The 23,317-nt window shown below is 36.8% G+C and overlaps 2 protein-coding genes across 2 annotated transcripts; both read left to right on the top strand.

Annotated features, from left to right (window-relative positions):
* Positions 1–790: 790 nt before the first annotated feature.
* Positions 791–8,780, top strand: slc2a6 (solute carrier family 2 member 6). The gene is made up of 10 exons (XM_082188168.1): positions 791–947; positions 1,046–1,199; positions 1,287–1,493; positions 4,487–4,586; positions 4,719–4,930; positions 6,836–6,982; positions 7,116–7,224; positions 7,317–7,493; positions 7,999–8,144; positions 8,372–8,780. Exons 1-10 carry the CDS (start codon positions 889–891, stop codon positions 8,531–8,533), a joined length of 1,473 nt encoding a protein of 490 aa, XP_082044294.1. The 5' UTR covers positions 791–888; the 3' UTR covers positions 8,534–8,780.
* Positions 8,781–10,434: 1,654 nt separating this feature from the next.
* Positions 10,435–13,871, top strand: LOC309512874 (uncharacterized protein). The gene is made up of 6 exons (XM_082188595.1): positions 10,435–10,703; positions 11,179–11,322; positions 12,134–12,196; positions 12,322–12,531; positions 12,927–13,061; positions 13,425–13,871. The coding sequence occupies exons 1-6, from the start codon at positions 10,587–10,589 to the stop codon at positions 13,638–13,640; spliced, it is 885 nt and encodes a 294-aa protein (XP_082044721.1). The 5' UTR covers positions 10,435–10,586; the 3' UTR covers positions 13,641–13,871.
* Positions 13,872–23,317: the final 9,446 nt, after the last annotated feature.

The following is a 23,317-nucleotide window of genomic DNA, read 5'->3' as shown; positions in this document are numbered from 1 at the left end:
CCGTTAAATAGACTGGAGCTAAGCCGTTTAGGGCTTTATAAGTCAGTAGCAATACCTTGTAATTAATACGGAACTTTATAGGTAACCAATGCAGTGATGATAAAATCGGTGTTATATGATCATATTTTCTTGATCTCGTAAGAACTCTAGCGGCGGCATTTTGGACTAACTGTAGCTTGTTTATGGAGGATGCAGGACAACCAGCTAATAAAGCATTACAGTAATCCAGTCTCGAGGTCATGAATGCATGAACTAACTTTTCTGCATCAGAAACTGATAGCATATTACGTAGCTTAGCAATGTTTCTAAGGTGGAAAAAGGCTGTTTTTGTAACATATGAAATATGATTTTCAAAAGACAGGTTGCAATCGAGTATAACACCCAGGTCTTTTACTGTAGAGGATAAAGTAACAGGACATCCTATGATGTTAAAGTTGTATTGTGCGAGGTTTTGTGGGCGGTTTTTTGAACCGATAAGTATTACCTCTGTCTTGTCTGGATTTAATAAAAGAAAATTACGCGTCATCCAATCTTTTATATCTTTAACACACTCTGTCAATTTGGAAAATTTAGCGTTTTCATCCGGCCGTGATGACACCAATCATATGAAATCTGACGGTAGCAGGTTCTGGCGCCTAATTGGTCTAAATTGAAGCTTCTCTTTCTGAATGACCTTGTGGGTGCTGCTGGGAAAGTTCTGTTTGCGTAACACTGTACTCTTATCTTTGTTGAGAGGAAGTTCTGACGTTTGCTTCCTTAATTCTTTGTCCACTCTCTACCTAAAGAAATCCCAGGATTGCAAAATATGCTTTTGCTTTCACTTACTTACTCAGTAATACCCATTCGAAAATTAAAGCGATTCAGTCTGCAGAGTGACACGGAGGAGAGATGGCAGACTGTCCGGATGAAACCACCACATTAATAAGAAAAACCCCAACCCAAATTAGGTGACTCTTTTTGTTTTGTTTTGTTTTCCTTTATTGTATATATTGTTTAAAAAAAATGTATTATGTATTGTATTAATTTGATTGTTTGTACTTTTCAGACATGGAAGGCTCTACCTTGCTGTGTTTTCAGCTGTTTTGGGCAATTTAAATTTTGGATTTGCCTTAGTGTTCCCATCCCCTGTCATCCCCCAGCTTCAAAAGGGTGATGACCCTCGGCTCCAAATGGACGTCCATCAGATATCATGGTTTGGTGTAAGATCATTTATGTATAGAAGATGTTTTCAGGTACATACAGAGAATACAGAATCCTGTCTAGCTAGTTTCTCTTCTTTCGTTTAGTCAATTTTCACCCTTGGAGCAGCCTTAGGGGGTCTTAGTGTCATGGTGCTCAATGACCGAGTTGGGAGAAAGATGAGCATCATGTTGTCTGGAGTACCATCTGTTGCAGGTCTCCTTATGATGGGGGCCGCACAAAATTTCTGGATGTTATTATGGGGCAGATTTCTGACTGGCATCGCTGGTGGAATCACCTCTGGCTCCATTCCTGTAAGTTATCTGTTTTAGTCCATCTTGTTTATCGATTGATGAACACACCTCTATAAATCTACAGTGCCACGGTAAAATTTTATTGTATTTTTGTGTTTTTTAGTAAGTTTGCAGTCTGATTTGAATCTGATGAGATAAAAACACTGGGTGGCAAGAAATAATACCCAGACATTAAATATTTAACATGTCTGCTGGCTTCACTCAAAAACACAGTGCAACCATTGATTCACAAATAAATGGCTTTTTAATGAATTGGTTGTAGAGACAGCTTACTGATTGGATTTTTGTATGACCACATGTTATTAAAGGGGTCATGACATGACATATAAAATTTGCTTTGATCTTTTGACACATAAGACGTCTGTGTAACATCCTGCAAGTTTCTTAGCTTAAAATTACCTCCTCATTATAATCAAAGCATTTATTAAAAACAGATCCAAAAATGTCTCGTTTGGATATTGTGGGATTTGTGATGTAAAACGGGCAAATACATTTGCACATGACTGCCTCCAGAGCAAGACATCAATGAATAGTTATACATCATCGCACCATAGGCCCCATCCACTGGCGTCCAGTCGTTTGCCGACACTGGATATAAACGTCACGTCACCCCACGACAAAAGCAAATAGAACCCAATATAATCACTGACTCTGTCTACACTGGATACAGTTCACAGATGCACATTCAGTTTCTGATATTGTCCAGGCACTTGAGTGTGCTGACAACAGGACAAATGGAAGAGTGAAAGAACGTTCGCTTTGACGCATCCTGTGTAAAAAGTTTGTTTGCGTCTCTGTACAGACTTCAAAAGGACCTCAGAGTCATAAACAAGTGTATGGTTTATTTTTAATGGTTTCCCAGATTGTGTCGGAGGATTATGGGTCCTATCATACATTTTGCGCCAATGCAGCGCCAGGCGCAACGCAAGTGTTTTATACTAGTTTCAGCCCGACGCAGTTATCATTTTCACATCCTGCACCACGTTGTTTAACTAGCAAATGCATTTGCGCCCATTTGTTCGCCCATGCTGGTCTGAAAACGAGGTGTGTTCTGGTGCATTGTTGGTTCATTGCTATTTTGAGGCAACCGAAATAGACTGCGCCATTGACCAACAAAAACCTGGTCTAAAGTCAATGGCGCAATATGTTTTTTGTTATTTAAAGAGCGCGTTAGTAATGTGCGCCTAAAGGCCAATTTATACTTCTGCGTCGAGTGTACGCCGTAGTGTACGTCGTAGGCTACGCACGTAGGCGACGCCGTCGTGAGCATTTATACTTCTGCGAATGTCTGTGTTGCTCTGCAGTTACACCGCCGAAACGCTAGTTGGCGCGGGTGGGTTTTAATGTTCCAGTTCCACTGTGTTTACATTCCTCGCGGCTGTTTTGAGTTTAGGTTTCTACGAGCAATGGCGACTGAAGGACAGGAGTCATACAGATGGCTGTATTTCCGCACTTCTTCAAGCAATCTCTCGGTCACTTGGTCTATTTCCATGGCTCTTCACTGATCTTCGGAATTTAAAAATGGCGGGCGGGCGATGCAGAGTGCAGAAGATCCTTCCGGAAATGCGTAGGAGGAAACGCGATGCTATCCAGCCGACCAATCACAGATCTTGCGGTCCGCGTCGCCGCGACGCGTAGTTACATTTTTGAGGAGGTGCGCGTCAGGGTACGGCGAAGGGTACGACGTATGGTACACGTCAATGCGTATGCTACGCCGTACCTTCTACGCGAACCCGACGCAGAAGTATAAATTGGCCTTAAAGGCCAATTTATACTTCTGCGTCGAGTGTACGCCGTAGTGTACGTCGTAGGCGACGCCGTCGTGAGCATTTATACTTCTGCGAATGTCTGTGTTGCTCTGCAGTTACACCGCCGAAACGCTAGTTGGCGCGGGTGGGTTTTAATGTTCCAGTTCCACTGTGTTTACATTCCTCGCGGCTGTTTTGAGTTTAGGTTTCTACGAGCAAATGGCGACTGAAGGAGTCATACAGATGGCTGTATTTCCGCACTTCTTCAAGCAATCTCTCGGTCACTTGGTCTGTTTCCATGGCTCTTCACTGATCTTCGGAATTTAAAAATGGCGGGCGGGCGTTGCAGAGTGCAGAAGATCATTCCGGAAATGCGTAGGAGGAAACGCGATGCTATCCAGCCGACCAATCACAGATCTTGCGGTCCGCGTCGCCGCGACGCGTAGTTACATTTTTGGGGAGGTGCGCGTCAGGGTACGGCGAAGGGTACGACGTATGGTACACGTCAATGCGTATGCTACGCCGTACCTTCTACGCGAACCCGACGCAGAAGTATAAATTGGCCTTAAGGCGGGTCCACAACACGCGTACACTTTGTCCCGTAGATGGTCTGCTCGCGCGCTTTAGCGTTGCGCACAAGCAGGACAACCCTTTTAGACCATCCGGGTGCGCCAACCATTTTTCCCGTCGTTGGACTAGCAAAGCGTTCAGAGCGTTTGACTGCAGATTGTTTTGTAAACGAGGCACACCGTAATGGAGTTTGCAAAAGGCACTTTTGTTGAAAGATTAAGCAGCCAACTCTACTGGATCTGATAGAAGCTGCATCACAAATCGTAAGTAAATAATTTCATAATGCTCTGTCAGTAAATGACAGTTTTATATGGATAATGTTTCAAAACACTTACTTGCGTGAAATAGTTTCCTGTCCTGTTTCCTAGATGCAATGACGTTAGCCAATCATAACAGTAGCCGTTAACTGACAAACCTTAAAAGAGCCGCCCCTTAAAAACAGATAATTTCAAACAGAGGGTCAGAATGAGGGCTGGAAATAATCTATTTTCTAAAAATCTATTATTAACATTATAAGTGAACCTCAAGGAACATATAAAAATAATTTAAAAAAATCCATGTCATGACCCTTTTAAATATTAAAAGACATTAGAGTTTAACTATAACAAATGGAATTTTAATAAATGAAATGTCTAATGGGTCTCATTGACATCAGCTGATGTTTTTTTCAAACAGGTGTATGTGTCAGAGATTTCACACCCATCTGTGAGGGGTGCGCTGGGTTCATGTCCTCAGATCACTGCTGTCTTTGGAAGTCTAGCACTCTACGCTCTTGGTAAGAGAGCTCATATTTCTCAGGTTGTTTTGGCTGTATGATGAAACACACTTTCTCCAACACTTTCAAGAATTTCCTAGCACTGTCCTGTACATCCTTTGTGAATGATGCTGTTTTATGGTCTCTCTCCAGGCTTGATTTTGCCGTGGAGATGGCTGGCTGTGGCTGGGGAGGTCCCTGTGATTATCATGATGATTTTGCTTTGCTTCATGCCAACCTCCCCACGCTATCTCACGATGAAAGGGAACAGAGCAAAAGCAGTTAAATCGTTAGAATGGCTCAGGGGCCCCAATTCTGATTACTTGACTGAGTTCAGTAAGATCGAGCGCAGTATCAACTCTAAGGTAAAGCACACATTGCAGTGGATTACATCATGTTATCAGGGCGGTTTTGCCATAAAAGAAAAGGCCATGCAAATATAATTAATTAGGGAGGATGGGGTCATTCATATTGTTCCATTTGTTTAATCACAAACTTCAATAATCAGTCAGTTTAAAGGATTAGTTCACTTCAGAATTAAAATTTCCTGATAATTTACTCACCCCCACGTCATCCAAGATGTTCATGTCTTTCTTTCTTCAGTCGAAAAGAAATTAAGATTTTTGAGGAAAACATTCCAGGATTATTCTCCATATAGTGGACTTCAATGGGGTACAACGATCTGAAGGTTGAATTATAATTTTTTTTATATATATATATATTTTTAACCAAAAATGCTCATCTGGCACTAGCTCTGCGATGTGCCACACATTACGTAATCACATTGAAAGGTCACGCGTGTTCCGGTTTCTGGTCCAAAAAGGTAGGGTAAGGCGAAAAACTCTATCTCATTTTCTCCTCCAACTTCAAAATCGTCCGACATTGTTGTTTTACCTTTTATTTTTAATTTTTTTTTGTAAATTGCGTTTGAATTAGTCTTTGCACGTTAGCTTTGTAAACACTAGGTCGGTACTTCCGCTTATGCCACGCGTGACCTTTCAAAGTGATTACTTTGTGGTTAAAAAGTATATATTACTTTTTTTGTGTGTGAAAATGACCGATCGATTCGCTAGAAAAGACCCTTATTCCTCGGCTGGGATCGTGTAGAGCCCTTTGAAGCTGCATTGAAACTGCAATTTGGACCTTCAAACCGTTGGACCCCATTGAAGTCCACTTCATGCAAAAATCCTGGAATGTTTTCCTCAAAAACCTTAATTTCTTTTCGACTGAAGAAAGAAAGACATGAACATCTTGGATGACGTGGGGGTGAGTAAATTATCAGGGAATTTTTATTCTGAAGTGAACTAATCCTTTAAGGTATAAAAGCTGCTTAAATGTTTGATGCATTTGAATTTAAGCCAAACCATGTTATCTCAAAAAGTGCAAATTGTATGATTGAATTGAAATATTTAATGTTCTTCAAAGGGGGTCTGACAATTATTGTTTGATTTAAAACTTATTCTTGTAAAAAAAAAAATATATATATATATATATATATATATATATATATATATATATATATATACAGATCCTTTCCAAAAAATTAGAATATCATGGAAAAGTTTATTCAAAACGGAAGCATGAAGTGCTCTGAAAATGTCCTGGTAGACGGCTGCGTTGAGTGGACAGCACAGTGGACCAACACCAGCCGATGACATGGCTCCCCAAACCAACACAGACTGTGGAAACTTCACACTGGACTTCAAGCATCTTGGATTGTGTGCCTCTCCATTCTTCCTCCAGACTCTGGGACCTTGGTTTCCAAATGAGATGCAAAATTTGCTCTCATCAGAAAAGAGGACTTTGGTCCACTGTGCTTTATTAAATCCAGAGTCAACGCAGCCGTCTACCAGGACATTTTCAGAGCACTTCATGCTTCCTTCAGCAGACAAGCTTTATGGAGATGCTGACTTCATTTTCCAGCAGGATTTGCACCTGCCCACACTGCCAAAAGAACCAAAACCTGGTTCAATGACCATGGTATCACTGTGTAATTACTGTGTGATTTCATGTAATATTCAAATTTTTTGAAATCCTGTTTTCGTGGGTTTTATGAGCTGGAAGCCCAAGTTATGTACAAATAAACTACTAAATACTTGAAATCGTTTAAGTTGTGGGCCCTGAATCTGTAATCTATGGAAGTTTAACGTTTTGAATGGAATTATGGAAATACAGTAAATAAACGTTTCCATTAAATTCAATTTTTTTGGAAAGGGTCATGCATTATAGAAATTGTTTTTTTTAAATGACTTCCATCTTTTCACCAACAGGGCGCACAATGGAGTGATCTTAAAACCCCGTTATACTATAAACCAATCCTAATCTCAGTCTTCATGAGATTTCTGCAGCAGATGACTGGTATAACCCCAATTCTGGTATATCTGGAGCCCATCTTCCACCTGACAGCTATATCACTGGTATGTCACATAGAGTATATTTACCTATTTATTACCATGAGAAAAAAAACCATGAAACCATGAAACAAACAAAAAAAAAACATACAAGCACATTTACACACACCAAAAAGTTTAAAACAAAATTGTCATTCAGAAACCGAAATATGATGCCGCATTAGTGGGAGCTGTAAGATTGATCTCTGTCGCTATTGCAGCGAGTTTGATGGACAAAGCAGGTCGAAAAGCTTTGCTCTTCACTTCAGGTTTGTGTAGAATAAAATAAAGTATTATACTTGGTAAATTTAATTCATTAGAAACAGACCACTGATTAAAATATCTTATTTTCTTCCTTTAGGATTTTTGATGTATATAGCCATGCTTTCAATGACCATGTACACCCACAAAACACCATGCAGCCATGGCAATCTTACCTTAACAGAGGGTTTGAAGAGCGCCTACGGAGGCTCAACGGGCCCTGCCTTCGATCCAATGACTCTAATTCCTCTCATTAGCACTATGGTCATCATATTTGGTGAGTTTGCTTAGTTTCAGGTTGTTTGTTCATGTACAGTTTGCTTTTACTCACTGTAGAATCTTTTTGTTTGAACTTGTTGATTATTATGACACTTTAGTTGTTATAGCTTAACATTATTATTTTGAAATGGCTTAAAAGGGACTTACAGGGAAGCCGTCGTTTTGGCAATGGGACTGGGTTACATCATTTTCAGAATTAGAAGTTCTTACTTTTAAAGCCAATTCACAGTGAACCGACAGATGCCAACCAACAGCAACAGACACTTCATCGGGTTTTGTCTGATTTAACCGTGTCGATTTGGTCACCGCTTGTTTTTGCCGATTGAACGTTCATTTGTCGGGTCATGAAATGTTTGAGAAGTGAGTGACGCACTGTAATCTGGTGGTAAATTTGTTTGGCATATGTTGCTGCAGTGTGAATTGGCCCATAGAATTAGTTCTAGTTCTATTTCCTCATGTAGAATACCATGAAGCATAACATTACTGATTACTTTGCCATGCAGGTTATGCTATGGGTTGGGGACCAATCACATGGCTACTAATGTCAGAGATCTTACCCTTGGGTGCGCGTGGTGTAGCATCTGGTTTGTGTGTTGGTGTTAGCTGGATCACGGCCTTTGTTCTGACGCAACTCTTCATGCATGTGGTGGTGAGATAAATATATTTTTACACTGGAAATGAAGATATATTTTTAATCTTCATTCTTTTATCTGATACATATCTGAACTTAACATCGTTGTTCAAGGTCATTAAAAGATAATACAAGCTGGTTTTGATAATTTACTCATATTATGCACGGTTCCATGTTTCTTATGTGATTTAACATTTTTAACAGTATAACTGTAAAAGGCAAACTTTTCACATCTTTTCATATAGGAAGCCTATGGACTTTTTGCACCTTTCCTGTTCTTCTCTGTCGTCTCTGTAGTGAATATAATTTTCACTGCTAAATGTGTGCCAGAAACTAAAGGCCGAAGTCTGGAGGAAATTGAGAACTATTTCAGGACTGGCCGAACCTTCACCATTATTGATCCTTAAAATGCCCAAATGCTATTTTTATAACAAATAATGTAAATGTATATATTGCATTGTCTTACAACACACACACACACACACAAACATTGTTGTAAGACAATTCAAATTACATTGTTGTTAGACAGTTCAATATGTGTGTAACTGTTATGTTTATCTGTCTGAATGATCCATGATGTAAATACATTAATTTATCTTAAAAAGTGTGTATATGTATGTATATTACTATAAAGATTAAATTTCTACCATCTTCTCAGTGTCTATATAAGATCATGTGACTGGACGCTGGACTTCCCTTTCACTCTTCCGCATTTGTTTCTATCAGTGTGACCAAACAAAACCTATATTGCACAAAATGTGTTTGTCCAGGAACAAAGGTACAATGATACAGAGAAGTTCAGAAAGAAAGCATGAGTTCATCCGATGGGTGTGGACCACAGCTAGACTTGAGCAAGTCTGTCCCTAGGGGGGTCCGGGGGTATGCCCCCCTTGAATTTTGTTTAGAAAAATAAACCATTAAATGGCACTTTCTGGAGAGTTTTGTGCAAAGAAATGGAGAAATTGAGTCTTACATGATCAACCAGATCAATCATGGTCGACTGACAACGAGATTAAGCAGCTGAACAAGAAAACGGCCGTGTTCCGATTGTTCTCATCTCAGCTCCGCCGAGACAAAATAGACATGCCATTTCAAAAATATTTCATTTATTGTCAGAAATATGTTTTCAAAAGCATCACTTTCACCAAATTTTATGTGACATAATTTCCAGTAGGCAACTGACTGCAAACAGGCATCAGGACACAAACGAGCACGCTTATGTGCCGGGGCTGAGCCCCGGAGAGCCCCGGCCCAATTTAACCACTGTATATATATATACATATTTATGCATCATTCTATATATACATATTCTGTCAATTCTACTGGCCTTGGTCATGTGCTGATATATGAATAAAGATTTTTGTTGTTAATATTATTTGATTATCACTGAAGTTAATACTTTAGCTATGCACAACAATTATTCTTTGTTTCTTATTGATTCTTATTATGATTTTATTTGTTTGTTATTTTTTGTTTGTCTATTCTTCTTTCCCAAATAATTAAATAGATCAGGTTTTTTAGGAGGCATATTTTTCAAACAAAAAGAAACTACCCTTTCTCAATCTCTGAAACTGACCTCATCAATGAATGGCAGATTTAGCCACAACCATTATAATAATATAATAGTGTTACATTTTAAAGTCAAGTTTAATTTAAAAAAGATATAATAATAAGAAGAATGTTAACTGTTAATTATAAAAAAATAAAATGAATTAAGATCATTTGATCTGCAGTATCCCAGCATGCTCGCCTAATTCTCACTGGATCTTATCCAAGAGGTACTTGTTTTAAATGTTCAAAAAGACTTTTTAAAGGAAAAATCATATGATGAATGTTTGGCTTTAAGCAGCTTTATGGATTTCCAATGAGTGAAGGGTTGCCAAAAAATGTGATACATAAGGGTGTTTAACCCTACATTACACAATCAGGAAGGGCCAAACCTGTGATAGCCTAGCCTATATCGATCATTGTATAATTTATTTATTTATTTATTTGTGAATGTGTGGATTTTATATATTTAGACTACTTATTTCTCCATATAGTAGTCTGAGGAAACATTGTAATTAGTTATCAATAAAATAAAATAAAATATTGTTTTTAATAAAATAAAATATATTTTATGGTTTAACAGTCTAATAAAAGGCTATATATTTTAGAATCTAAATGAAATTCACTCTTCCTTATCTGTTAATGTCCTGGTTTGAATGCACTCCGCGGGCACGTTTTTATTCCCGTTGATTTTTACGTAACACCCAGCAGCCAGAAGAACATGAAGTCGCCATCAGCACCGTGTTACTTAAGAGAACTGAGGAACCCCTCCAGTGAGTTTCATAATTAGGTTTTGTAAGGGCATGCTGACGTAAGGGCATGTGAGGGCTTTGGAAGCCAGTGGGCTACAAATGCAGTTCCTCGTCGCACTGAAAACATTGTTAACCCCACAACTCGGACTGTGAACCAAACATGAAAACGACCAGGGTGAAAGTAATTGGAAGTCAAGTTATTTCAGCCGAACTTGTTGTAGGACTGCTACTCAGCATTGCGTATCGGATGTGTTCCAGTTTGGCTTTTTCCTCAGAGGTGGGTCTTCACTTGCTGTGTGAAATTATGTAGCCTATTTATATAGGCTACAGTAATGTGTTTGTAAATGTTAATAAGTGAAAGCAAACTAATCGTTTTGTATGAATATGCCTGCAAAATGGCAAACGTTCTGTTTTCTTTAAAATGCCATAGCAGCTAATATCCAATAAAATACCATTACCATAGGCAACTGCAGTTTTGAAACTGGAACAAATGAATAGTGAAAGTCATAAGGGCAAGTTCACTCAAAACAATTTGATTGAAACTTTACGCACCGGACGCGTCATTACTTAACACGCGTTGTAAAAACGCAACGCTCCTTGTCTAAACACAAGAACAGTTTCTGTTTACGCTGCTTGGAAGTTCCAGATTTGTTTTTGTTCTATTGTATTACAATTAAGAAACGTATTGTGCATCTTTGCTGAAATCATTGTTACTATGGTGGTAATATTTTTGTATTGCTCGTGTGTTGCAGGAAAGCGTCAGTGACGGAAGCGCGCAGTTTGAAGTAACGCGCTCACTCGTGTGTGTGTGGGTTGCCAGTAATGTTAAGTTCATTTTCTTTAAAAGCAACAACCATCCACTTTCTCTTTCTGCTCATTCCATATCAAGGCTTGTGGTAAGCTCAATATTCATTGTTTAAGAAATATTGTTTGTCAGGTAGCCTAATCTAAAAATATAGATATGTGGTATGATGACTATTATTAGATTACACCAACATATATTTTTAAGGGTTAAGGGAGGATGCCCCTTTAAAATGGTAACAACTGCAAAAAGTGTATGCAAGTAGTTGTTGTCTTAATGAGATATTTGTACTTGATATAGCCTAACACCTAAAAGTACCTTTGTTGGTGTAACTTAATGCAGTCAGGTCAATTCCATCATAATGCATAATATTTTTTTATACCTGACATTTTTTTTGACAGTGTAATTCTATATATATATATTGCCAGGTGTGTTATGTTTATAATAAAGTCAGACAAATAATTTATTCTTCATACGTTAGCCTTCAAAAGTTTGGGGTCAGTAGCCGTAGTTTTTATTTTATTAAATTTTTTAATAAATTAGGCCTAATACTTAGTTTCAATACTTTTATTCATCAACGATGCATTATATTGATCAAAAGTAATTGTCAGCATATAATCAGCATATAAGAATAATTTTTGAAGAATCATGTGACACTGAAGACTGAAGTAATGATTCATATTCAAAATTGATATTTTCAAAATATATTAAAATAGAAAACATTGTCTTACATTGTAATAATATTTCAAATATGACTATTTTTACTGTTTTTCTGATTAAGCAAATGCAACCCAAACTTTTGAACTGTAGTGTATAATGGCGCATCAATTTAGTATTTATTGTTACATTTAACTACATTTTCCCAAAATTAATTAAATAAAAAATGTTAATGTCTTTTTATCCAGGCTTTCCTTTCATTGTTGGGAGTCTGCAGAGAGGGACGCATTCAAGGAAGAGATCGTAGACATGTATGTTAAATGAAAACCTAATGTTAGCATTTAATTATAATAAGTCACTTTGGTATGGTATGCATCTAAAGACGAATGTAAAATGCAGTGCTCTTGACTTTTTTCTGTTCTCTCATACTCTCCAGCTTTCCATGGTGGATGTGGCGGTGTTCTTGTTCTTTCTTCTAAGCAGTTTGATTCTTTTGATCTTGGATCACAATCAGTTGCAAGGCTCTTTGAAACGATCTGAACGGCTCAGTAAGCCCCAGAGGTTTTTCCTTCAAATGGATTTTTTTGCCAACTTCATTTTTGGCCTCATGTGGTTGGTTTTTCCAGGATGGCTACTTGGGTCACAGGTAAAAACCTTGGACTATGTTTGATGGAAGATTGATGTTTGATTGAAGTCAAGTCACCTTTATTCATATAGCGCTTTATATAATACAGATTGTTTCAGAGCAGCTTTACAGTGATGAACAGGAACATAATGATGGACATAATGATGCAAACGGAGTTCAATTTTGCTAAAGCAAATAGTGACATTATTTAGCTGAGGTTAGTTCAGTATTAATTCAGTTGCGTTCAATAACTGTGTAAAGTTCATCAAATATGAAATGAGTTCAGTAAATCTGTAAAGCAGCTCTGGAGAAAACAGTGATGTCATCAAATATAGCACAAAGTTCATGTTGTTAGGAAGCCAAAGTTCATCTAGGTGCTATTATATATTAATCATTTGTGTATCAATCCATTGTAGATTAGTGGATCTGAGGACAATCTTCATCTCACACGTGCATTTGGAGCCATGATGGTTGGAGACAGCTTTGTTTCTTTTACCACTCAGAAACAAACGGCAACCAATGAAGTATCAGTCTTCAGCTGCCGAGCTGTGGTAAGTCATATTGTCAGAACATATTGCTGACTTGTTAACATTAGGACTTAAATTTGCTCCCAGATGATTTCACACGATTAAGCAAATTGTAACAACTGCAAAAAGGGAAATATTTGTACTTCATGTAAAACTTAAAATGACCTGTGTTGGTGTAATTTAATGCAGTCAGGTTAATTATGTCATATTTTTAACATTAAGTCATTTTGTACAGTGTAGTATATATTGCTAGGTGTTTTGTTGAAATCAGACAAATATTGACAACAGGGGGGCTTTAATAATAAACACTGCAACATTCTGGGGAAAAAAAAGTTTTTTATTTTTTTCATGGTGACTTTAAGCACGTATGAATCTGTATCCGTTTAGGGGACCGTGGCAGTTGTCGTCTTCTTGATCCACACCCAGCTCACCACATCGGCATGGAAAACCCCACATCTCTGTTTCTGCCTAGTAGGGGTCAGTCTCTGGGCTGTTAACTCCATTCTTGGTTACCTGAGCTCCAAAGACACGAGGACAGAGTCAGTGAATGATATATATTGGCGTGCTGTACAGAAAAACGAGAGAAGACTTTATGTACGATAGATTTTGTCATATGCAAATTTCTGCAGACATCATTCGGTGCATTTTGATGTTTATGACAAACTGTTTATACTGTAAATATAGTGTTATTGTGTTTATAAATAATAAATATATGTATTTCTTTGTAAATAATTGTTCTTTTTAATTTATACTTATGAATATTGTAATGAAATTGAAAATATCACTTTCATCATATGTACATATACAAATAAAGACAAACTTGTCATATTGTGAGTGTAGGTGATGAGTGGAGCACTTCATAAAAAGTAAAAACATTTTGTCAGCTGTCTGTGACCTGCCTTTCACACTCTCAGGCGTCGAGTCATTCTCCTGCAATATTCACTTAACCATTTGTTTTGTAACTTAGGATCCAACAACCGAGGTTTCCACAAGCACAAAACTGCAAATATACTGTATGAACTGTGCTAAAATACTTTCTTTCTTTCATCTCTGGCTACATCTCTTGTCTTGTGTTGATTTTCACTGGCAGCTTAATGCATATGTTGGTCTCTTTGGCAAGAACTGTGCGAGCAGCAACACTGGCCTTAATTGAACTTTGTTCTTCCAGCAAAGGCCATGATGTAGTCTAACTTAACAAGAGCCTGCAAAGCCCAAATAAACAGCTTTACAGTGCAGCAGAGACCTATTAACACCTCCATCAACTTGTGCCCAGAGATTTTTTGCACAAGAAATCTGATTCAACAGCTCTGTTACTGCATAGTGTGTGTTTTAAATATGGCCACTTGATGGCGCTCCATACACAGAGATTACAGTCTCTGGCGCTCCTACATCAAATAATAGACAGTGCTGGTCAATTTACCATGAACTGTTGTTATTAAAATGCCATTTCTAAATTACATTTAGATAATCAGAGCTGAAACTACTTTTGGATGTGGCACAATTATCCTAATACGCTCTTTATCTTGGAAAATTCAGCAGTAAGATGACAGGCTTGTGGCTGTTTCATTCTGTCCCTCTTTTACCTCATACACATAAGGGGTTAAAATGAAAATTCTGTCATCATTTTGATCCCATTTTTTTCTTCTTCTTTTTCTGAGGAACACAATAGGAACAAATTCTAAAGAATTGTACTGGTTGCTCTTTTCCAAGCAATTACAATGAATGACAACTGAAGGTTTCCAGCTTCAAAGTGCACAAAAGCACCTTAAAAGAATCATAAAAGTAGTTCATATGACTTGTGCGCTATATTCCAAGTTTTATGAAGCCTTATGATAGCTTTGTGTGAAAACAGGCCAAAATTGGTCAAAAACGATATGCACACATATACAAACACAGTTTTTGAAATATTCAAATTTACTGCATAACATGGTAAAACAAAATTACATCCACTCAAAGCAATGGACCAATGAAAATATTTCAAATTCACACACTAATGATTCCCATATTTATATATATTAATATATATATATATATATATATTAAATATATCTCTACATAATTAAATATTATATATTTTATTATGATAAGCTGGTGTTTTTTTTTACAAAAACAAGCCCCTTAAAGACGAATTGCATTAACTGAGCCCATGCATCACATCTTCACCAAAGCACAGCGGGTTCCCACAAATCTATCTTTGTGCCACCGCTCCAAATTCCTGCTTGATTTGTATTCAACCATTTATAGGTAGAGTAGGCAATTCTGGAGAGGCTAGCAATAGCAAGCTAGCTTTAAAAGCATGAGATCCCACCTTCCCTTCCCAGCGCTTCAAAACACATGAACGCCACTGATATAACATGCAAAAGGAGACATTGCCCCCTCAGATCTTATTTGTGCCCCCTCAGTTTAAGATTTAAAAAGTTTTAAAGGGACACTATGTTCAGACTGCAGGAAAATCTGAATAATTGCAAGTGATCAAATAAGATTATAGCTGTGTGACCTGCGTCCCGAATGACGCACTACACTATGCACTTATACACTATGTACTCAACCATGTAGTGTATGAACTTTATACGTTTATTTTGTCTTACAACATCGGAGTCTGATAGAGAACGCGACAGAGCTCGTAATAAAACAAGAATCAACATTGAATGGCTTTTCGGAGATGTGAGAACTGAGGGTTTTTGATAAATTGCCTTAACAGAGTTCATTGTAAAGCATTATCTATTGTGAAGGGTCATTTCATTATAGTTCCAGCATTATAGCGCTGAGCTGGAATTTATTTTCAAGGAAGTGCCATGTCTATTAATGGGTATTAGCTAGAGTTACGTCTTCAGCTAGTTAGCTCGATTTTCATCTAAACTGGTTATATCTCTTAAGCCTAGTAGGGAATGTTTTATGAGCAGCAGTGTAACCATGAATCAGGTTAAGACGAAAACGTTTTAGAAGACATATTGATGATGTATTGACTCGTTTAAATTGTGTTCATTTAATAAATAAAAAAACAATACATTGTACCTTTAAGTGCACTGTGCCTGAAGCATTTGGACTGACACATGGTTTCTTTGATATTCGTCCACAATTCAAAATTCTGTTTTGGTGATAGGAACAGGGACTGTGAGACAGAGCTGTCTGTTTGAGCAGTGTGGCCATAGACCCAGTCAGCACATGCACATCCATAGCTAAACGTCACCATGAGAACAACAAAATGACTTTGGCTGGAGAGTCAAATCTCTATCAGATTAAAGGCTTCACTGTAACTGCTGAGCTCAGAAAGGGATTCATAAAGTCCTGCCAAAGGTGACGTCAAGAAGTAGTTGAGAATTGGAACAGTAGGCCTTCTTCAGTGTGTTTATTTCAAAGTGTTGGATAGACTTTTGGAATTTTGTTAAAATGAATTCATCCACAAACTTCTCCATGAGCCAAAAAATTTTTTTTAGGTGACTCTTTGAGAACAGACCCTTTTCATATCAAGTTTATACTTATTTTATTACTGGTCCTTGACAATTTTTTTTTTTTTTTAAATGAAAATAAAAAAAACTTTTTATTTAAAAGAAAGATGTTGATATATATTTTGAATTCTATAAAGAATTTACTTGCTTTAGTGTAATAGGCTTCTTATAAGATAATATAATACACTTTAGCACATTTCCTATTGTAATCCTACAGTGTAGCCTGTTGTTCTTTTGCTTGTAATTGTTTTGTTGCCATAAAAGAGGTAACATTTTACAATAAGGTTCAATTTACTAAAATTAACAAATGAGACCTTATTGTAAAGCATTTCCAAAAAAACAAAAAACAAAAAACAAAACAGTACTTCAGTGTGTTGTTTATTTTGATCAACAGAGGGCGCTACTCAATACACCAATAATCGTGATATCATTCCGTTACTAGCCTAATTCGCGCTATTTTGGCTTTGACAGTTGGACAGGGACTAAATGATACAAAGGGCATCATTTTATAAGGTAAGACATAGTTATCAGCTTTCCTAACGTACCTAACCTTATACTGAAATGATTTGCAATGCTATTCTCCGTTTTTTGTTTTGTTTTACGTGATGACAGAGAAAGCGCGTTGGAACTGAAAGTTAGGACGTTTCTTGCTTTTGGCCGTTTTCGTCGTTTTTCTTTTTGCGTCTTTCGCTATAAGACAGGGGTGTCAAACTCATTTTCACTGAGGGCCACTTCTGCATTATGGCTGCCCTCAAAGGGCCGGTTGTAACTGTAAGACTTTTAAAATGTTAATATATTGTCTCTTTATTTGATTATTACTTATTTAAGTTACAAATATTGTATATGCATTTGAAGGGGTGTTTCTAGGTTTTAAAAACATCAGGGGATGAGCCCAAAACATCAGGAGCTGGGTAATAATGATTTGATACAGATGATATTGTATTATTGTATATATGCAGGGGCAAACTGGCTCAAAATTCAGCCCTGGCACTGTACTAGCCACACCAGCACACATTACCACACAGTCATGCGTATTCAAATGTGAGGTAGTTAGGGGGGTTCGGGGGCATGCTCCCCTGACAAAATTTGGATTTCTCTGACCTACATGTGCATTTTAAGGTGTTTAAAGGCCAAATTTTTTGGGGATAACAATAGCTTTAAAAGCATGTCAGTGGGCAGAAGCATAAATTATTTGTCAAGATAACAGATTCTTAAAAATGAGAATGAGGATAAATGTTGCAATGAATGATCCACACTACAAAATGGAAATGCAGAATGTTTCTGCTTATTGTTGACAATACACATATTCCAAACGGGAATGGCCTTAAATGAGAAATCTTTCAAGGATTATTTTGCATAGATGTTACATTTCAATCAAAAACCAGTGCAATCTTTTTAAAACTAATCAGTTTAAAGTTCAATTGTTCACAAGACAGTCACTTGTCGCCACCTACTGGCTTAATGATGTAAGTGGTGCAAACACAGACAAGAGGGGTGATACAAATGGTGAAAAGGATGTGTTTGTTACATCCCTTTGCGCTCCATTTAATAATTGTTTTTGAACTAAAAACGCGTCCTGAACGTGAGCCTTCAGTTATAAATGTATTTGGTAACGTTAATGTGCTCTGCATAGAACTGACAGGCCTACTGATAACAATTTTATTATAAATTATTAACATTAACCAAATGTAAAAAAATGCTTATCAGATAAAATTATATTAAAATACATTCAGATATTTGTGAACGTAATAAGTGTTTGTTAATTTAAAACACAATTTTGCCTGGTTGTGCATTATTTTATTTTATTTTATACCATGGTCTGGGTGAATACTCGATTCTGATTGGCTGCAGGGTGTCCATTAAAAAGTGATAGAGGACACCTAGTAAATAAACCGTCAGGCGTAACCAGGGAAACCAAGTTATTGTTTGTAAAAACGTTAGATTTCGATTGTAAAACTAATTAAAATATAAACGAATGTTTTAAAAATGTGTTATTTGGCAAGTGACCATGGTATAAGCGGGTTAATGCCCTTCGAGGTAATGCCCTTCGAGATTAATACAATGGACACCTCGTCGGGCATTAACCCTTAAGTGTCATAGCCTAGCCTATGCAACATTATGTCATAACGTTGCAGTCCTTTTTTACTACTTTGTTACCACAACATCTATAACTGTTAATGTACATAAATTATGAATATGTACATTTTTGGCTGTTTGACAGTTAAAGGTTCACAGTCATGTTTTTTTATTTATATAAAAAAAAAAGTGTTTACTAGAATTATATATTTTTTTGTGTGTGTATTTTCTAATTAAGTATCAAGACTGAGTGTTTTTCCACACATTTGAATTCAGCTTTGCCCAAATAGTTTTTCAAGATGTTATTTCTGTTTCACTGCTGGTCATTTTCTGACTCAGGAGGTAGGAAAACCATTCAAAATTGGCCCATCATTTTTCAGTGAATTGCTCTTTAGAGTGGCAACCTTTGTGTGTGTTTTTACGCCCTCTGTAAAATGAAAATCAAGCATCAATGTGCCAACAAAGTGGTCACCCACAAAAAGGTCGATTTTTGTGACTGTTTATGATTTCTAATTGATCTCTGGTGATTTGCACTTTGCCCATCTATTTATGTCCTTTCAATCTGATGGTTTGAGTGCACCATTCTATCACAACAGTGACGCATGAATCCGATTCAGCAGTTTTCTTTTAAGATTGCAGGTAGTGGTGGTAAAGGCCTTCAAATAAAATAGCACAGTTGGCCTATTATTCGACCTTGTGGCAGTACAACATTCTAGAGTGGGAAATGTTTTTCAGTAGACTATTCACTCTCAACGATCGACTTTGTATTTCCAAAATGGCAGATTATTAATTTAATATGCATATAGTGCATCCCAGGCCTCTCACGATTATTAATTCATTGTATGATCGTGGTTATTCTATCTAATAGCAATTATTTGAGATAACCGCAATAATTGAGCAGTTTAATTTTCAATTAAATTTTTCAATTAAATTTTAAAAGAAATTGAAGTGCTTGATAGCATCAAATGTGCAATATGTCTCCCGTCTGGTGTGGTAGGGAGAAGCAGGGGAGTCATAAGCTGGTAGGGAGTAAAGAAAAAAACTGTTAGAAAGTAGACAAATATTTAATTTTAAGTTTATTAAGACTGAATTATTATATTAAATTATATTATATTATACATTTTTATGACAATTAATTGTCAGCACAAAATTCATGATCGTGAGAAGCCTATCTATCCATAAATATGACATCATGCAATACACTTCAGATCACAGCACATTCTACAGTACAAGTTTCATAAAAAACTAAAACAAAGTTACTTGTATTAAACGTCACGAGTCTTTCTGTTTTTATGTTGTGTCATCTTGTTCGTCTCTGTGCCAGACCCCTTCTGTCTTTGGCTCCACATCAAATAAACTTCTTTTGAGGCTTATTGACTGATCATTCTCATGAAGGAACACATTTCCTGTAAAGCTGCTTCTCACAGGGGTACATCCAGGTACTCCTTTGCAAGCAGTAGCCCACAAAAAACAACAACAACAGAAAAAAAAAAAAAAACAGTGAATGGGTGATGCTTTTTTACTAGATATAAGAAACGAGTTGTCTCTTTTTTTTTTTTTTTTGGTCTGTGAAAGAAGGCTCCCCTGAGTCAAGATGTGCTTTTCTTGATAACATCCGTTATTGTTCGCCTCACGTATCTCCAGATGTCATCTAACAATACAGATTAAATTGTGATCAAATCACAATACAAAACTTCATGAAACATGAGCAGAACAAATTTCTACACTGTAAAAAAATTATTATTAGATTAAAGGTGCATTGTGTAATGTTTAGGAGGATCTGTTGACAGAAATGCAATATCATATACATAACTATGTTTATGTTTACAGTGGTGTATAAAGACCTTACATAATGAACCATTATGTTTTTATTACCTTAGAATGAGCCATTTCTATCTACATACACCGCGGGTCCCCTTACATTGAAATGCGCCGACATGTTTCTACAGTAGCCCTAAACGGACAAACGCGTTTCGTCACTATGTTGTTCTTCGTGCAAAAAATCTTGCTAAAGTCAGCGAATAAAGCACTGACACAATGATGAACAAGTGACAATAATATTCGCAATAACATATCGTTTTACTGAATAATTAAGTAAACCTAATTTCTTAATTTATCTTTGTAAAGAAACCTCATTGCTTAACTGGCTACTCTCTGCTCTCTCAGACGACGACATCTTTTCCTGTCGGCCACCGTAACTTCTGTTGGTTGCAATTCACAACCTCACCACTAGATGCCGCTAAAAATACACAGTGCACCTTTAAGTAAATAATGCTGTAGCTTTTCTTTCACAATGTATTTTTTTTTAAAGCTGACAAACGTAAATTGCATGCAAACTGCTTTTTTATATTAAATAGACCTATAAATTTTTTTGTGATTCAGTCCCATTTGCCTTCTTTCCCAGCATGCACTGGGACATGGATGATTATGGTTGCTATGTTTGACTCTTTGCCAGTTTTGTTTACAATTTGTTGTCATGTTTACACTAAATGAATTCTAGGGATGCACAATATATCGGCCACCATATCGGTATCGGTATCGGCCGATGTTCATTTTTAACATTATCGTTATCGGCCCGAGAAAATTTGGCCGATATATTAAAGCTGATAAATAATGGATTATTTCCTTCAGCTGAGACACTTCAGATGCGCACTGTTCGCACTGTTTTAATTGATTGAAATATGATTGGAGGAATCACTTCAAAAACGAAAAATACAGTTAAGTGCAAAATTGTGTGCTTGGGACATGGCTTTTAATGATGAGACGTGTCTTTGTAATCAGGCTCTTAAAAAAATGTGGATTTAGATTTATATTAATTATTATTTTTGTATATTCTACATATTACACAATTCAAATGTAAATAAAGGGAATATTTAGCATAGAGCTCTTATAAGGTGATAAAACTTTCAAAGTTTAACGATTGGAGATTTTAGTGACGGCATCTTCGCATTTTAAGATCAGTCAAAACATTTACTATTAATAGTTTAATTCGTTTAATTAGTTAAACCTACAGGCAAACAGTTGCCTTTATACTTTTAAGTTCTATGCAAACATCTGTTTACCATTCTTACATAAATTGTTGCATTTAATTTAATATGACATGAAGATTTTACAAAATCCGCACTGCTCGAGTTGAATGAGGCCCTCAAACTTTATATAAAAATAAAATGTATTCACGTCGTGTATAGAAAAAGACAGGGTCTTTCAATAATGCTTTTTATGAGAAACAAAACAAGCTGCTTATTTTTAAATGCCAATTGCGAATGCAACTCTACCAATGGCCACAATCACTGCCTGTGTCCAAAACAATGCCTACAGATTAGCCTTTAATAGTCATTAGGCTTTGTTGGCACTCTAAATCCCTAGTGTGTTATGGGATTGCATGCGACTGGCGAGAGTTTTCCCGGTGTCAGCAGAAGGGGGGCAGTTTTTTTGAAAGCAGAACAACAGTAAACAGATTATATGGCAGACAAACAATGGAAAGTGTTCCTAACTGATCACCTCATTACAGAGGAATAACAAGGCCAGCTAAGATTAGCAGCAGGGGAATAAGAACTTGATTGAAGTGGTATTACAGAGGTCCCTTAAACCGTACTGCTTATTAGCCGCAGGTTGAAACGTTCCTGTGTGGGTTTTAAATGGAGTCGGGCTCCTCCTGTAGGCAGGCTGTAGACATTCCCTCAGTGGGATCGCATTAACCCTCGCTGTGAGCAGCATGGCTGCCCTACAGAGCTCTGGAAGTAGGACTGCTAATTTAGCTTATTATAATTCAAAGACGTATTTCAGCGGTTGCTTGGTTACCGGGAGAGCTCACTGCATGACCAAGACCTCGGTTTATTTAAATCAACATTTGTGCACTTTGGGCCATTTATTTCAGGCACCACAAAAGAAAGGATATTGACTTTTTTCCTGCAATAAGTGTTTAATGTTATTGATGTCGCTGAATGGATCATTAAGGCTCATTAGCCTGTGTCTGAATCAGTAACTATTTCAAAATGATTGAAACTGCATTTCATCTGGAAAACCTGCATGTGGAAAAACACATTTGTTGGACTCCTTCGGCCCACATGCAGTAATTTATATCATCCTTTACAGATGGTGTTGCCTGTGGCAATCGATACCTTTATACTATGTGGTGGCTAATCTTTGCTAAAGAGCATCACAACAAATTGAATCTCACAAAAACATGTCCAGGTGATATTAATACTTTGCATAATAAAAACGTAGCATGTTTGTATCACCACAGCTAATAAAGCACAGACTGTTGCTGTTCATTAGCTTTTTATTTATTTATTTACATTGTGACATTTAAAAGGCAAACGCATTTCCCCCTCACATTATCAGTACTATAATACAATATTACCATAATATAAAATAACAGATGTGTACAGATATTTTATTTTTGAGTTTTAAATATATTTTTTGTATTTCCAATTGTTCACATTAGCTTCTCATTACTGTAATACAGTACTGTTTTTTATTTTAAAAATACTGTAATGCAATGTTTTTAATTAAAGGTAGTTAAACAAATACTACTAAACCTCTATTTGAAATAATACATAATTCTGCTTGTACTTGCATTACAGTAATAAATTAGATTGATCATTTTGGCATTTTTTGGTAAAAATATTAATGATTTTAATCTATAAATAGGCATAATTTTCTTTAACCCTTTCCCCGCCATTGACAAGGTTTTCCAGCAATTCGTGTTTTCACTGCCATATGGGGGTCAGCCCTATGTTCCCACGGCCCTAT

Source organism: Leuciscus leuciscus (assembly GCF_965113295.1).
Source record: "Leuciscus leuciscus genome assembly, chromosome: 13".
Taxonomy (NCBI): domain Eukaryota; kingdom Metazoa; phylum Chordata; class Actinopteri; order Cypriniformes; family Leuciscidae; genus Leuciscus; species Leuciscus leuciscus.
Note: the sequence above shows the minus strand (reverse complement) of the source record. Positions and strands in the feature narration are given on the sequence as shown.

Excerpts from the sequence above, each read along its gene's own strand:
- LOC309512874 (XM_082188595.1), top strand. The coding sequence starts at position 10,587 with ATGAAAACGACCAGGGTGAAAGTAATTGGAAGTCAAGTTATTTCAGCC. Across the intron at positions 12,197-12,321 it reads AAGGAAGAGATCGTAGACAT|CTTTCCATGGTGGATGTGGC; the intron begins GTATGTTAAATG and ends CATACTCTCCAG. Across the intron at positions 13,062-13,424 it reads TCTTCAGCTGCCGAGCTGTG|GGGACCGTGGCAGTTGTCGT; the intron begins GTAAGTCATATT and ends GTATCCGTTTAG.
- slc2a6 (XM_082188168.1), top strand. The coding sequence starts at position 889 with ATGGCAGACTGTCCGGATGAAACCACCACATTAATAAGAAAAACCCCA. Across the intron at positions 4,587-4,718 it reads TCTAGCACTCTACGCTCTTG|GCTTGATTTTGCCGTGGAGA; the intron begins GTAAGAGAGCTC and ends GTCTCTCTCCAG. Across the intron at positions 8,145-8,371 it reads AACTCTTCATGCATGTGGTG|GAAGCCTATGGACTTTTTGC; the intron begins GTGAGATAAATA and ends CTTTTCATATAG.